The sequence below is a fragment of the Pezoporus wallicus genome, unplaced genomic scaffold, assembly GCF_028554395.1.
Source record: "Pezoporus wallicus isolate ANWC-B61680 ecotype Strahan unplaced genomic scaffold, APGP_CSIRO_Pwel_v1 contig_8333, whole genome shotgun sequence".
Lineage (NCBI taxonomy): Eukaryota > Metazoa > Chordata > Aves > Psittaciformes > Psittacidae > Pezoporus > Pezoporus wallicus.
The window spans coordinates 976,997-990,339 of NW_026637037.1; the positions used below are offsets into that span (position 1 = coordinate 976,997).

General features: G+C 39.5%; 1 protein-coding gene across 1 annotated transcript in view; it reads left to right on the forward strand.

The window, feature by feature from the left end:
- Positions 1-13,343, forward strand: part of ODF2L (outer dense fiber of sperm tails 2 like) — a 48,189-nt gene that overhangs the window by 26,195 nt on the left and 8,651 nt on the right. The window contains exons 3-12 of the mRNA XM_057402787.1: positions 3,353-3,469; positions 4,380-4,526; positions 4,760-4,822; positions 5,069-5,140; positions 5,255-5,371; positions 8,328-8,513; positions 9,810-9,919; positions 10,227-10,362; positions 10,922-11,032; positions 12,834-12,938. Coding sequence (XP_057258770.1) covers positions 3,365-3,469; positions 4,380-4,526; positions 4,760-4,822; positions 5,069-5,140; positions 5,255-5,371; positions 8,328-8,513; positions 9,810-9,919; positions 10,227-10,362; positions 10,922-11,032; positions 12,834-12,938 — 1,152 coding nt within the window. The 5' untranslated portion in view covers positions 3,353-3,364. The remainder of the gene's footprint in view (positions 1-3,352; positions 3,470-4,379; positions 4,527-4,759; positions 4,823-5,068; positions 5,141-5,254; positions 5,372-8,327; positions 8,514-9,809; positions 9,920-10,226; positions 10,363-10,921; positions 11,033-12,833; positions 12,939-13,343) is intronic.

Consider the following 13,343-nt stretch of genomic DNA (forward strand, 5'->3'; position numbering starts at 1 on the left):
AAGGACTGCTTCGTAAAAGAGAAATATATTAGTTTCGCCTCCTCTGAATATCTAAAGTCTTCTGCAAACAACTGTCTGAGCTGGAAGCAATTCACATGGAAATGAGGAGTAGCACCAGTGCAGTTGGATTTATGGTGAAAAATTAGCACTGGGAACTCTGATCCAGGAAGGTCAATACATATAATAAGGAAAGTTCCGCATCACCTTAGCTGCGGTAACTTGCATCTGGGGTAAGGTGTTTCCAGACATCCTTGGCTAAAACCTAAGAATACCAACACTGAATCATCAATCTCCATATGAAGGACACCCAGACCTGCTGCCATGTAAAATTCCTTGCTATTAGTAGGGCTGCCTTGCTACTTCTTTGTATCTTGGAACTGACTTATATTTCTTCCATGCCTTAAGTGGGTGCAGAAACACCCACTGCTGCTCTTTGAGCAGCAAAGATGATCTACTGCTCGAGCCTGTGCAAAGAGATAAGGCTCCTGGAGTGGGTGACTATGGGGAACTCCACAGCACTACAGCATCGTAACTCCAAGTGGCAGCTCACCCCAGTGTCCACTACCTCGATGAACTATAGAGTGAAGAACTTTGGTGTCTCCTTGCTTCAGAAGTGGCACGCTGCGAGATGGAGCGGAATATGCTGAGAAACAGGCCAAGCAAGCAGCAAAAGCCACCATACCTATTTTACAAGAGTGTATGGGAAGAAATGTCACAGCTCCACCTCTGCGAGATATATATTTCTATGTAAGGCAGTGAGTGTCTAAGGATTGCCAAGGGAAAGAAATTCTGGTCAGTATCATGTGCATGAAAGGATGGGGAAGGAACAGCACATAAACAGGGTCAGGGCAAATCTGCTGCTTTTCTGAGACTTTTGTGCTATCAGGCTATTGCTAAAATTAAACAATGACCAAAGAAAGGCATTGGAGTCTTGAATTTCCGACACAGAAACTGAAGGTTCCTTTAGAGCAGATACAGTCATGAGCCATGGCAAACACTCGGCAGAGCTCCTGTGGTATCTAAAGAAGCCTCTCTCCAGCACTCCTCTTTTGTTAAGGCTTGCAATCATGTCATCGTGGAACTGTGTCCTATTTCCTTTAATTATTTTCCACTCTGTGGATTGTGCCACTGTCATTGTGCTTTTGAGGACTGAAACTTGTAATTTGTCCTTTGTTTATGAGATACAGAGTGCAATGCTAATTATCATGCAAATTAGCCTCACCAAGAGGTAGTGCTTGCTTTATTATGTAAGCAATCATCACATTTTTATATAATTGCAACAACTTGTTGCTTTCTTTTTAAATTAAGGCACTCATATAGCAAGTTCTGGGAAGCTGGAATGAAGACTTGTGTCTGAGCTGACTATGAGAGACCAAAGCCACAGCACACAAACTGCGGTGCTAAAGCAAAGGTCTGGCCGAGGTGCTTAGTTCACTATTCATCTCTCTTATTGTGAAATAGGAACTCACTCCTCTAAACAAGATAACAAGGTTTTATTGAGGGACAAAGTCAATAAAGCAGAAGCAACAGCACTGGGCGCATGACCATAGCCAGAGGCACAAGTGATTAGCATTTGTTACAGGTTTATATACTTTCACTATTACATTGGTTACATACATATTCACAATTCCCGCATATAGGGAGGAAATATTATAACTAACTCCCGGAACTTATTATCATAAGTCCCCTCCTCTTGGCGTCTGCGCACTGCTCTGCGGTGATTGTGGGTAGGGGTCTTGAGGATGAAGTAAGCAGTCTTCCTCTTGTGAGTAGGGGTCTTCAAGATGAAGTAAGCAGTCTTCCTCACAGTGTACTTTTCACCTTTGTCACGGACGCCCCAGTAATCACAAAACTAGCTGAAACCAGCCATATCTGTAATTCTGATAACTAGCAATGATTTAAAACAGTGTGACCTTCCTGCAAAATTTATTGCAGGATGGGCAGACAAGGAGTATCCCAAGCTAGCAGATGTTTGGGAGGCTCTGTCTCTAAACTAACTGATAAGTCGCAGGATGGTGTGAAATAACTCATTCATGTTTAGTGCGGCCACTACATTCCACAGACTTACAACATAAACATTGTTCTCTTTCTACAACCTAAGTTAAGCTAAAAAGTACTTTACCTTTTTCAGGCACTAGCTTTCCTTATATCAAGCCCCCCCCCCCCCCCCCTTTCTTTTACCTTTACAAATTCTTTTGCTATGTTACTCCGTTTTGCTCAAGAGTTCTGGCCCTTTTTAACTTGTCTAATCTTGAGTCTTTAGCGAGCTTTCTTTCTGTTATTGTAAACTGGTACAGTTATATCCACATAACCACACCTATGATTTGCAAAAGCCAATACATTTATGTGTTTATCACACTATAGAGAGCAAAACATTAAGCACATGAAAAGCCAACATACCACTTTGTCATTTGGGTGCAAATAGGTACTCACTCCAGCATGGGTAAGGGAGTGATTTCATCTACTAGAAAAAGAAAAGATTGAAATTTAGCCTTTGATTTTTATTACTGTGCACACATTATAGATTCACAGAACCACAGAGTAGGTTGGGTTGAAGGGACCTTAAAGCTCCTCCAGCTCCACCCCCCTGCCACAGGCAGGGACACCTTCCACTAGAGCAGGTTGCTCCAAGCCCCTGTGTCCAACCTGGCTTTGAACACTGCCAGGGATGGGGCAGCCACAGCTTCTCTGGGCACCCTGTGCCAGCGCCTCAGCACCCTCACAGGGAAGAGCCTCTGCCCGGCAGCTCATCTCAATCTCCCCTCCGGTAGTTTAAAGCCATTCCCCCTTGTTCTGTCCCTGCAGGCCCTTGTCAGGAGCCCACCTGCCTGCGCTGCCCTGGTGTCACCAGGCCCCGAGCGGGCCCGCCCCGTGGGGACGGTGCCACCGCCTCATCCCGCCCGCCGCGCCTGGAGCGGGCTGCGGCAACGGCCGGTTGCCAGGCAACGGCTCATGGCGGGCAGCGGCGGTGAGGTGAGGGGGTGCCGAGGGGCCGCGGGCAGCCGTGCGGAGGGGCGTTTGCGAGAGGGGATGGTGCCGCGGTGATGGGCACTGGTGGTTGGCCCGGGCCCCTGCGGGGATTTGCCGCTGCGAGCTTTACTCCGTCTTTGGTGTGCATTGAGGTTTGTGCTGCTGAGGGGTTTGGTTTCCGTGCGCTGTATGTGTGAATTCAGTGCTGCTTCGGTGCTTACAGGTTATGAATACGTGTGCAAGGTCTCAGCTGCATGATCAGTGTTAAATCTCTGATGGGTTCACCTGGTCTGGTCCACTGTAATTGCTAGTGGGAACGACCTGGGATGCTGGTAACATTTCAGTTACTATTCTTGTTAACACATACTGTCTTGTTACACAGCGTTAACTCAGAATGTCGTCATCACTGCCATCATCCTCGTATTTACCTGTACGTAATTGTACTGCGCCTCTACGGGACTTGGATCTTCTGGGAAAGCTGCTTCTTCGTGCTGCTGAGGCAAGTTCATTCTGTTCCTGTTCAGCTTGATTTTTTCATACTGTTTCCTTTGTTAACAAGATTCAAAACGTATTTCACAACATCCTGGCTACTGATGGGAAGTACACGATATTTCAAAAAGTGGACATCAAAATGGTATACTGAAAGTATGGCAGAAATAGTGTTATATCCTTTTCTGCTTACACAGACAGGCTGGGATAAATTAAAGACAAAGTTTAATCTTTCGAGATGCTATTTTCACTAGAAGTAATTAAATTCAAGAACTTGGTTTTGTTTAGATAACCAAGAAAAAGCTATAGAGACCTGTGCTGTGTTGCACAAATTGAGGTCTGCTGGGAAACGTAAGCCTCTAATAAACCAAGGTACATAACCGGAGTGTAGTATTTGCCTTATGGTGACAGTTGAAAGCAGACCAGTCTACATTCTGATTCTGTGAGGAAGTGTTTGGAGAAGGGGTGAAGGTGATGGCAGGTTCCTGGTGCATGACAAGGAAGTGGTGGGGGAATGGGATGCACTTAGGTAGTAGGCACTGACAGTTGGCTCTGGACTTGCCATGACGTGGGCAGCATCGTGTTCCTGTGCAGCTCTGCCTGGTGAGGAGCTTTTAGCCTTTCCAAACTGGGAAAAGAGAGATGCCATTGCTGCCTCCAAATCGGAAGAACTCTGCTGTGGTACATAACATTGGTGTCTGAGCAGGAGTTGGCCTCCATCTTTGCTGGAGGCAAATTGTATACCTTTGTACTATGGATTAGGCGCGTTCTGTGAGTGATCAGTTTGAGTTTTAATCCCTTCTCCTAAGTGATTCTGCTGAAGAGCTGACTTGTTTTATGTTGATATCCTCGAATTAGCAAGATCAATGTCCAAACTGTGAGTGATACTAAATGTTACATAATTATGAATGCTGTTTCAGGGAAAAATGGATGTGCCACCTAGAGAAGCAGGAAAGCTCTGCTCACTGATTCAACCGTATGAAAAGGATTATCATAGAACTACACAAGCCATCCAAGATGGAAAATATTTTACTGATCTAAGCAAAGAATCTGACAGCATAGAACAAGTAAGAAAGTATGTAAGGCATAAACATAGAACCAGTATGAGTGTGCATTTCATATGAGTCTTAAACAGTTAGTCTTATTATCTTCTTTAATAGATCTGTTGGGAAGATTTTTTTTTTTTTGTTACGTCCTATGCACTAAATTGGACAGGACATAACAAATTTGGAAGGCATTTGGTGGGCTAAATCAATTACCATCTGAAGTAATTTTTCAATATTTCCTACTTGTCTTGCAGTTAAACAGTAAAAACATGGACACATCGATGCAGAAGTTAAATGAAATCATGTTCCAAAATACTGTAAGTAAATTAAAATTTCTGTCTCTCTTTGTTCTGTGCTGTACATCTGAAAATGGCTGCATCATGGGATCACACAGTTTGAAGTGACAGTGGCAAAGTGGGAATGTTTGTGAGGTATCATTGCAATGTGGGATCTTAGGGTCTTTCATCTTACAGCTGAAATGTTCATCAGTGTGCAGTACTGTTGCATTGCTGTGTTCAGACATTCAAATATTTTTTTGGCGTTTGTTTTTTTTTCCAATGAAGATTCTCAGGAGAAAAACACTTGAAAGGGAGAAACAGGTTAAAGACCTTACATCCAGGCTTCAGCTCAAAAAAGTGAGTGATCAGTTGTATTGGAATCCATGTTTTCTCCCATGTAATATGTAATAAATAGCATCATATGACATATTTCCGTAGACTAATAGTTCCCTGTTTATTTCTCCTTCTTAGGCCAACGTACAAAAGGGAGACCATTTGTCAAGATCAGCAAAGACAATACAACTTCACCTGCAACATCAGATTCAAAGAAAAGAAGCGGAAAATGATGAATTAAAAGAGAAAATACAGGTTAACATAGTTTTTACTTTGTGCTTCAGTTTATTTGAAACAACTAGCAAAGCCTTACTGTGGTCTGAGTTTGATTCAGATGTGAGAGTTGAATCTTAAAGTACCACTTGAAATCAAACTCTTGGTAAAAGAAAAATCCCAAACAGTAAAAATCATCAGCATTTATATTTTGCACAATCCGCCCGACCCCACTGTTTTGATTGCAAGGTTTGTTGTTTGTTTTCTTTTTTCCTTCTTTCCTTAACTTGTGCATACTAGCAGTTCTGAATAGAAGTTGAGCACACAGAAGCATTTGCACTCACCTGACTGTGCTATCTAGAAGATAGATACCGATCCAGAGGCAGTCTCCATACAGTCAGTAGAAAGAGATATGCAAGTCCTCAGGATGAGTGGCTGTTATACGATAAGGGCGATGAATCACCACCTATTTATTGACTGTGAAAGAGTCAATAAACCTCTTAATACTGACTGAAAGAGAAACACTTAAGACTAATGCCTAACCTCACTTTGTTTAAGGTAGCTGGAATCCCATTTCCTATTCTATGAAACAAGAGGTAAATTTGGGCATTTGCTTCAGTTACTGACTAGAACAAGGCAAGGAAGAGGTGATGTGTCAGAGGCTGGAGCATACATACCCTCAAATTTCAGTATTTGAAACTTGTCAAGAACACAGGCATGAATGAGAAAACACCGGCTAAAAAAGAATGTATTTCTAACTTCTAAACTTTTTTTTTAGTAGCATATATCCCCTATTAATTCTATAATTTGTTAAGGAATCTATAGCAACTCAGTTTCCAAAAAAGTCATGTATGTCTATGTCTATATTAAAACCTCCTTTTCTCCTAAATAAAAATCGCTTACTTGTCCTACTTAGTACAACTACAGAATTCCAACAGCATTTTCATTAAAGTAACTTGATATATAACTGTATTTTCATTCAATCTTGATTTACAATCTTGATTCACGAGTTTTGTTTGTTTGCTCTTCAAAATGCGCTGAAGTTAGTTTATGGCTTCAAGCCTGTTGATGATTTTGTTAATGATCTGGACAAAAGCTTGCGAAAGCTTAGCAATACCCTTATGAAATCAATCCTTCATGTAAATTTACCTCAGCCACTGAATAACGCCCGGAGCACTTATTGTTAGTGTGATTGTGACCTCCTGTGGTTATAACAAGCGATAACAGCTGTGTGCTTAAACCAAGAGTTGGAAGAGACCTTACATAGACTCTGATTTTCTATTTGCTCTATTTACTGAAGGTGTTCTTCTGCTGCCCTGGCCAAATCATGTCTTTGTTCATCAAATGCCTTATAAGCATCTATATATGAGAAGTGCTTCCTGCCTATTTGTTTTTTTTTATAATTTTTTGAAGCAGTACGGTACCTGAGACCCTCTTTTACGTGGAAAATCGCATACTTTTTTCATTAATTGTGGAAAAGTTTTGGGGCCATTAGCAGGACCTATATGACAAATACCCTGTCATATGCATAATATGTGTATTTTATATCAACTGGCAAACAGTAGCTCGAATATAAGGCTGGCATATTAACATAGTAGGTAAATGGCATGTCATTCTGGTCCTTTTTCATGTAGAACATAATTAAGTGTCAGACCTAGACTCAAAGGAAGGAAACAGATGCATTAATCATTCTTACAATTAGGATATTTATAAGTGACTTGAGAAATTAATTTAGCTACTAGCCTACTTACATTGCTGTAGTTTGGCAGATGAATAATAAGTGATAAGACTGGAACTTGCAGTTGTCTTTATGAGGGTAGTTGTCTACTGGTAGCTTGGTCATATTTTTGATAAGCTGTACTTACCACCTTTGGAAGAATCAAATCTGAGATTCTCCTTGAAGCAGAGTCCAGTATTGCTTTTATTGTATGTCATTGTGCAATGTTTTAATGCCTTGTGTTTTTTTCCCCATTCATATTTAAATAACAAATGATACATACATGAGAAATATAAAAGTCATGAAGTTAGAGATGTTAATTATCTTAATTATCTTCCTGGACTGGATGGGGTTAATTCATTGCCTTCATCAGAGTAATGTAAAAATCTAGTTAGTCAGAAATACTAACAGTAGTAGAAAAGATAATATAATGACAGTCATAGAACTCAGCTCTCATCTCAATTGCATTGTACACATTTCATAATATGATTAAATGCATTAAAAATACATTTCATGCAAATGTATCTTATTTCCTGAGTGTTGCAAGATCAAGCACTCAGGAAATTATAAGTTGTCCTTACAATGTGTGATTTAATGCTGTGGGTTAAGCTTTATCACAGCCTCTTTTAATTATCTTTAAACAATTGTCTGCTGTGGACAAGGCAGTGCTTAATCTTCACTATCCATTGAACACAAAATACAACTTTCCATAAAACATTGTTTCTCTTTCCATAAAAAATAGTTTCTCCTCTAAAAATTCTGTTTCATTATTACAGTGAGGCCATTATATGCATGGGAAAAAGTCAGAGATCTTGTAAGATAGTGTTTTGTCATCTAATAACAGACCATATCATAATGTGTGCATTCAAGAAAGACCACAGCCTTTCCTAGCTTCTTGACTTAAAAAAGCCCAAATCCAATATCTTAACTTTCATACGTAAATTTCATATGCAGTTATACTGATCTCCAGCCCTAGTTATGTGCGTGCTCTCCACAGATTCAGAGCACATACTGCTACCACATCGGTGAATATCACATCCCTGATATTCTTGGTCATCTTTGTCCTGAGTTTCCCAATAGGTATTTTCTCTTGCTTAACTGCTGTATCTATCTTGACTAGCTCCTTGTATCAACCATAAGTTTTGAGGTACAAAGATATTATGGGAATCGATTATAAATTACCGATTATAAATGTAATCGGTATTTCTGATGCCTGTTATGTCACAAAATGATCTGTAAGGTATAGAAATTTAAAAGATTTGATGTTTAATCATTCTGCAGACTCGACAGAAGAAAATAACAGCGTGGAAACTTCATTTTGGTGAATACAAGCATCAGATGTTAGCCTTAAAGGAAACAAGTGAGCAAAAGAAGAGTGCTCTGAAAAAAGCAGTCAGATGCCAGAAACAAAGAGCTCAGCACTTCGAAGCAGCTGTGGAAAAATTAACTTCCAAAATAAAAGAACGTGTGAGTGACTATGCTGTGAGCAATTGGGAGACTTTCTCCCGTGGAAATGGGAAGAGTTTGTTGGTCCTGCTCTGTTTGTATCTCTTTTATTCCTCCTTGGTTAAGGAAAAGGTTGCTGTAAGTGACATGCAAGCTGTTACTACATTTTTTTTTTGTTAAAATTCAGTGAATGTCTTAATCCATGAAGTTGTACACTCCAAACCGTAGTACATAAGAGAAGTCTGATCAGACTTCAAAGGTCAGTTGCATCTTTCCTGATCTTCCTGTTAGACCTTATGAATATACACTGACTTAACTCAGAAGTACAGTTTACTGAGAATCCATGATTGGAGTTTGAAGTCTTTGTTTTCTTTATCAGTGTAAGACATCTCATGTCATACTTCACTTTCTGTTTCTAAGCTGCTTGCTCCGAACCTTTTCAAATTCCAAGCGAAAACTTCTTTCATCCAGATTATTCCTTAGATTCCTGCACTGCATATCCCCACAGTGTGTCATTGTTCAAAAAGGCCAGGTGGATCAGAACTGTGCTGAGATCTTTATTGCCTTATTTAGGCTTCCTAGGAAGAGTATATTTTCATGCCTTCAGATGCATTGCCATAATTTTGGATATGTCAGTATTAAAGGTACATTTTTCCAGTTATTATGTCAGGAGATGATTAAAAACAGGGTGGTTTTTTGTTGTTTTCTTTGATCTTTGTGAGAAGACAGTGGTGGATCCTTACCTACACTTAGCAGTACAGAGAGAGATGACAGCTAACTCCTGGACTTTTGGTGTTTTGTAGTCACACTGTTGCTTTCGTTCCCCATTGACCTGGTGTACTTTCAGGATTGCATGTGCTGGTTAATTATTCATACTCCTTTGAGGGACTTTACCTAACTGCATTTCTTACTCAGCAGTTATTTTTTATCCTTAAACTGTTTTGGCAGGATTTTGGTTTTGCATAGATTTCTGTAATTTCTATGCAGTAGAGATGTAGTGGAGACAAATACTTTTATTGTAAGAAAAAGTTTAAATCTTAAAGTTTGAAATAAAGATGTTGTATTCTACAGCTAATACACAGTGCCAGTGTGATTTTGCCTTGAAAGTAAGTCTCTACTTAGACTTCACTTGTTTAAAATGTGAGTAGTTTTGTTCATTCTCTCTTGAGACAAAATTGACATTGCTTTGTGCCAGGGAGATGCAATAAAGCCATCTTATATTAAATTATTCTTGTGTTTAGAAAAATGGGTAGAACAAGATGGCATTTTTCAGTGGCATTCTTTTGTTTTGTAATGTGTAATTCTTGTATTGTGTAGGAAGTCAAACTGTCTGAGATACTGTCAGCTTCCAGTGTCTGGAAGAAGCAGCATGATAGAGTGGTTGAAGGAAATACAAGGTTAGAAATTCAAACAGAAGATCTTAAGAAGTAAGTTAAACTGTTGATCTATTCTTTTGTTTCTGTAGTCACACAGTTGATATTTAGTAGTGCAGCACTCAGTGTTGACAGTGTAAACATGCTTCTGTAGTCACATTCCTAAATTCTGAGCAGAATTTAGAAGTTGCAAACTGCAACAAATTCAAGATTTTTGGCCTCCTCTGCTGTATTTCACAACTTTTTAAAAAACATTTTATGATAAGAACACCAAAGGAGTATGTTAAGGTACAATTTAATATGCACAGTGAGAGTTTTGGAAGCACTGTGTATTTTACATGAGTTCTTGCTATCTAACAAGGCAGATCACAAGGCTTTTGGAAGACCTGAAAAGAAAGGAGGAATGGAGAAGAAACTCAGATGAGGAGATTCTTGGAAAGCTAAATGCTGTTGATTCTGAAAATGAAAAGATTTACCTCGAAAATGAAAAATTAAAGGTGAGACCATTATAAATCATTGTTGAGTGGCTTTGCATTTCTGATACTTTAATGAAGTAATCACAGTAATTTCCTTTGGGCCTTCTGTATAGAGATCCCAAACCTGTAGAATAAATTTTGCTATCCAATTTTTACAGGAAGTGAAAATGAGACACAGAAAATTTATCCGTGAAAGTCTATGGCAGAGCTAGGAACAGGGTTGTCTATTCATCTATCTGCTTAACCAGGATGCCTTTATTTCGCTGTCAGTAGCTACACAATTGCTTAGCTAGAAGTTGTTATTTTATGTTTGTAAAACTTCCTTTCAGATTAAAGAACTAAGTTTAGCTCAGTTATGAATTTCAACTTTTTTACAGGTTCTTTGTTTTATTTATCCTCCAAAGTAAATGTTCTCATGAGCTGACAAACCAGCTGCGGGTTCTCATTTTTGTTTGACAGGATAAAGAACTGTGTCAACCTTTTAAATGCCAGTAGGTCACTTGCTAGTGGTATCATATGGTAGATTGTGTTCTTTTAATAGCACTCTTAGAAATCTTGTATTTTCCATGTTTTTATCAAGGCTTCCCTTGCCACATTGGAAAGCAATAGTGTTTCTGTTGAAAATGAGCTGCAAAATCTTCAAAAAAAGGCAAAAGTGCAGGAAAACCTTGTTGAACAATATAAAAATCAGGTGAGTAGCATATTTGAAATGTTCATATATGGCTTTTAAATTCTAAGCAGTTTTGAGAAAATTATAAAGGTTTTGTTTATAGTAAACAAGAACTGTTGTTATGGTGACTGTAATACTGTTGTAACATTTGGGATGAGAGAAGAGAGTACCATTACAAACCATATCCAAACAGTCTTCACACTACTACTGGTACACTTAATCGTAAGTGTATTGTGTGAAGCCCAGCTGAAGCTCATGGAAGCTGACAGAGCCAATTACATAGTGGCTTAGTAAAGATTTGCTTCCTAAAAAATAAGTTTGCAACCCAGTAAACTATATTTAAAAAGCAAAATTTGAGTCTGGTGGCTTTAATGAACAAATCCAATGATATTTTACCTCTCCTTGGTTAAGGAGTAGGACTTTGGGGTGTTGATTGACAAGAAGCTCAACATGAGCCAGCAGTATGCACTTGCAGCCCAGGAAGCCAACCGTGTTCTAGGGTGCATCAAAAGGAGTGTGATCAGCAGGTCAAGGGAGTAATCCTGCCCCTCTGCTCTGCTCTGATCTCATGAGACCCTACTTGGAGTACTGAGTTCAGCTTTGGTGCCCCCAGCCCAAGAAGGATGTAGAGCTGTTGGAGGAAGTCTTGAGGAGGGCTGTGAAGATGTTCCAAGGGCTGCAGCACCTCTCCTATAGAGACAGGCCGAGAGAGTTGGAGTTATTCAGACTGGAGAAGAAGAAGCTTCAGGGAGACCTTGTAGAGCAGCCTTCCAGTACCTAAAGGGACTGACAAGAAAGCTGGAGAGGGACTTTCGACAAGTAGTGACAGGACAAGGGGGAATGGCTTTAAATGACAGAATGTAGACTTAGATTAGATCTTAGGCAGAAATTCTTCCCTGTGAGGGTACTGAGGGGCTGGCACAGGGTGCCCAGAGAAGCTGTGGCTGCCCCATCCCTGGCAGTGTTCAAGGCCAAGTTGGATGGGGCTTAGAGCAACTTGCTCCAGTGCAAGGTGTCACTGCCTGTGGAAGATGGTTGGACTGGATGAGCTTTAAGGTCCCTTCCAACCCAAACCAGTCTGGGATTCTTTGGTATCTTTTTTTCCACATTTCTAAGAACCTCAAGCCAGCATTCAAGTATTGTTATAAGCAGTTTTATTTATACAGGTAGTTCCACACTGAAAATACCAGCAAAACAAAAAAAAATCAGACTTAAAATGGGCTTTTTATATTTGCTTTTAATCACAGAGAAGACATTTTAGAACTTTGATTCTAAGTTGTATATATTTCTGCACTAGTATAGGTACCATTTCACTGAGTCTTCTCTTATCTCTTGTAAAAATTATTGAAAGACATGATACAAAACCTAAGTAAAATTAGTGTGTCTTGTCTGTAGAATGCATCACCACGATTAAAATTGTTGCCAGCTTTAAGATGGGAAATGTAGTTCCAGGAAACAGCCTTAAGCAGTGAGTAGAATGAAATTCCCCAGCTTGTAGCTGTGGTGACTCCAGATGGGAACTGCTGGTGGTACCTATTATCTGAAGGGTGAGTCATGCTGTCTGCTTCTGTAGCACAAGTGCAGCTCATTCTCCATAGTTGAATATGAAATGTTGAGATCAGAGTGTTCTTTACCCAGTTACATTTTTATATGTGCTGTGGTGAGTAGGAAAATGAAAATAAATAACTCATATTATGACAGATACTGAGGTTCTGTTTAGAAATCAAAGGTTTTCCTTTATGCTTCATACTAATGATTCTGTATTTTCTGTATTTAAAAGAAACACCTTGCAAATGCATGTGAAAATTATATGTTGTCCTAGGTACAAGAATTACAAACAGCAGTAGAAGAATTGAAATCCAGATATGCAACAGCCTTAAATGAAAACAAAAGAATAATAGAAGACGAAAGCTTGGAAGTAGATCAGGTAAGTTTCGGAGTAATAAAACATGTTTCCAAACATGCTCTAGGGCATTGATCTTTCCTACACTTTTGTGTAGGATCCACTCAGAAGTCACAGGGTACTGGCTCTTTTTCCATGTATAAAACTGTTTTTAAATTCACTAGATGTTTTATAGCCTCATGTGAGCTGGTGTGTTTTGGTTACCACACAATTGCAGAAAGGTGAGAAATGGTTCCTAGAGTAATGATGAAGGAGTTGGGCTGCTGTTGTGGAATTTCAGGATCTTTTTATCACTTTTAAAAATGGGATTTTGTTGATGCTTTTAAAACTATGTCTCTCAACAGTACACCTGTGAAAGTTGCATCCAGAAGCAAACCTACCATAAGACTGCTTTGTCTGTTTTAACTAGCAGTTAAAACAGAGCATCCA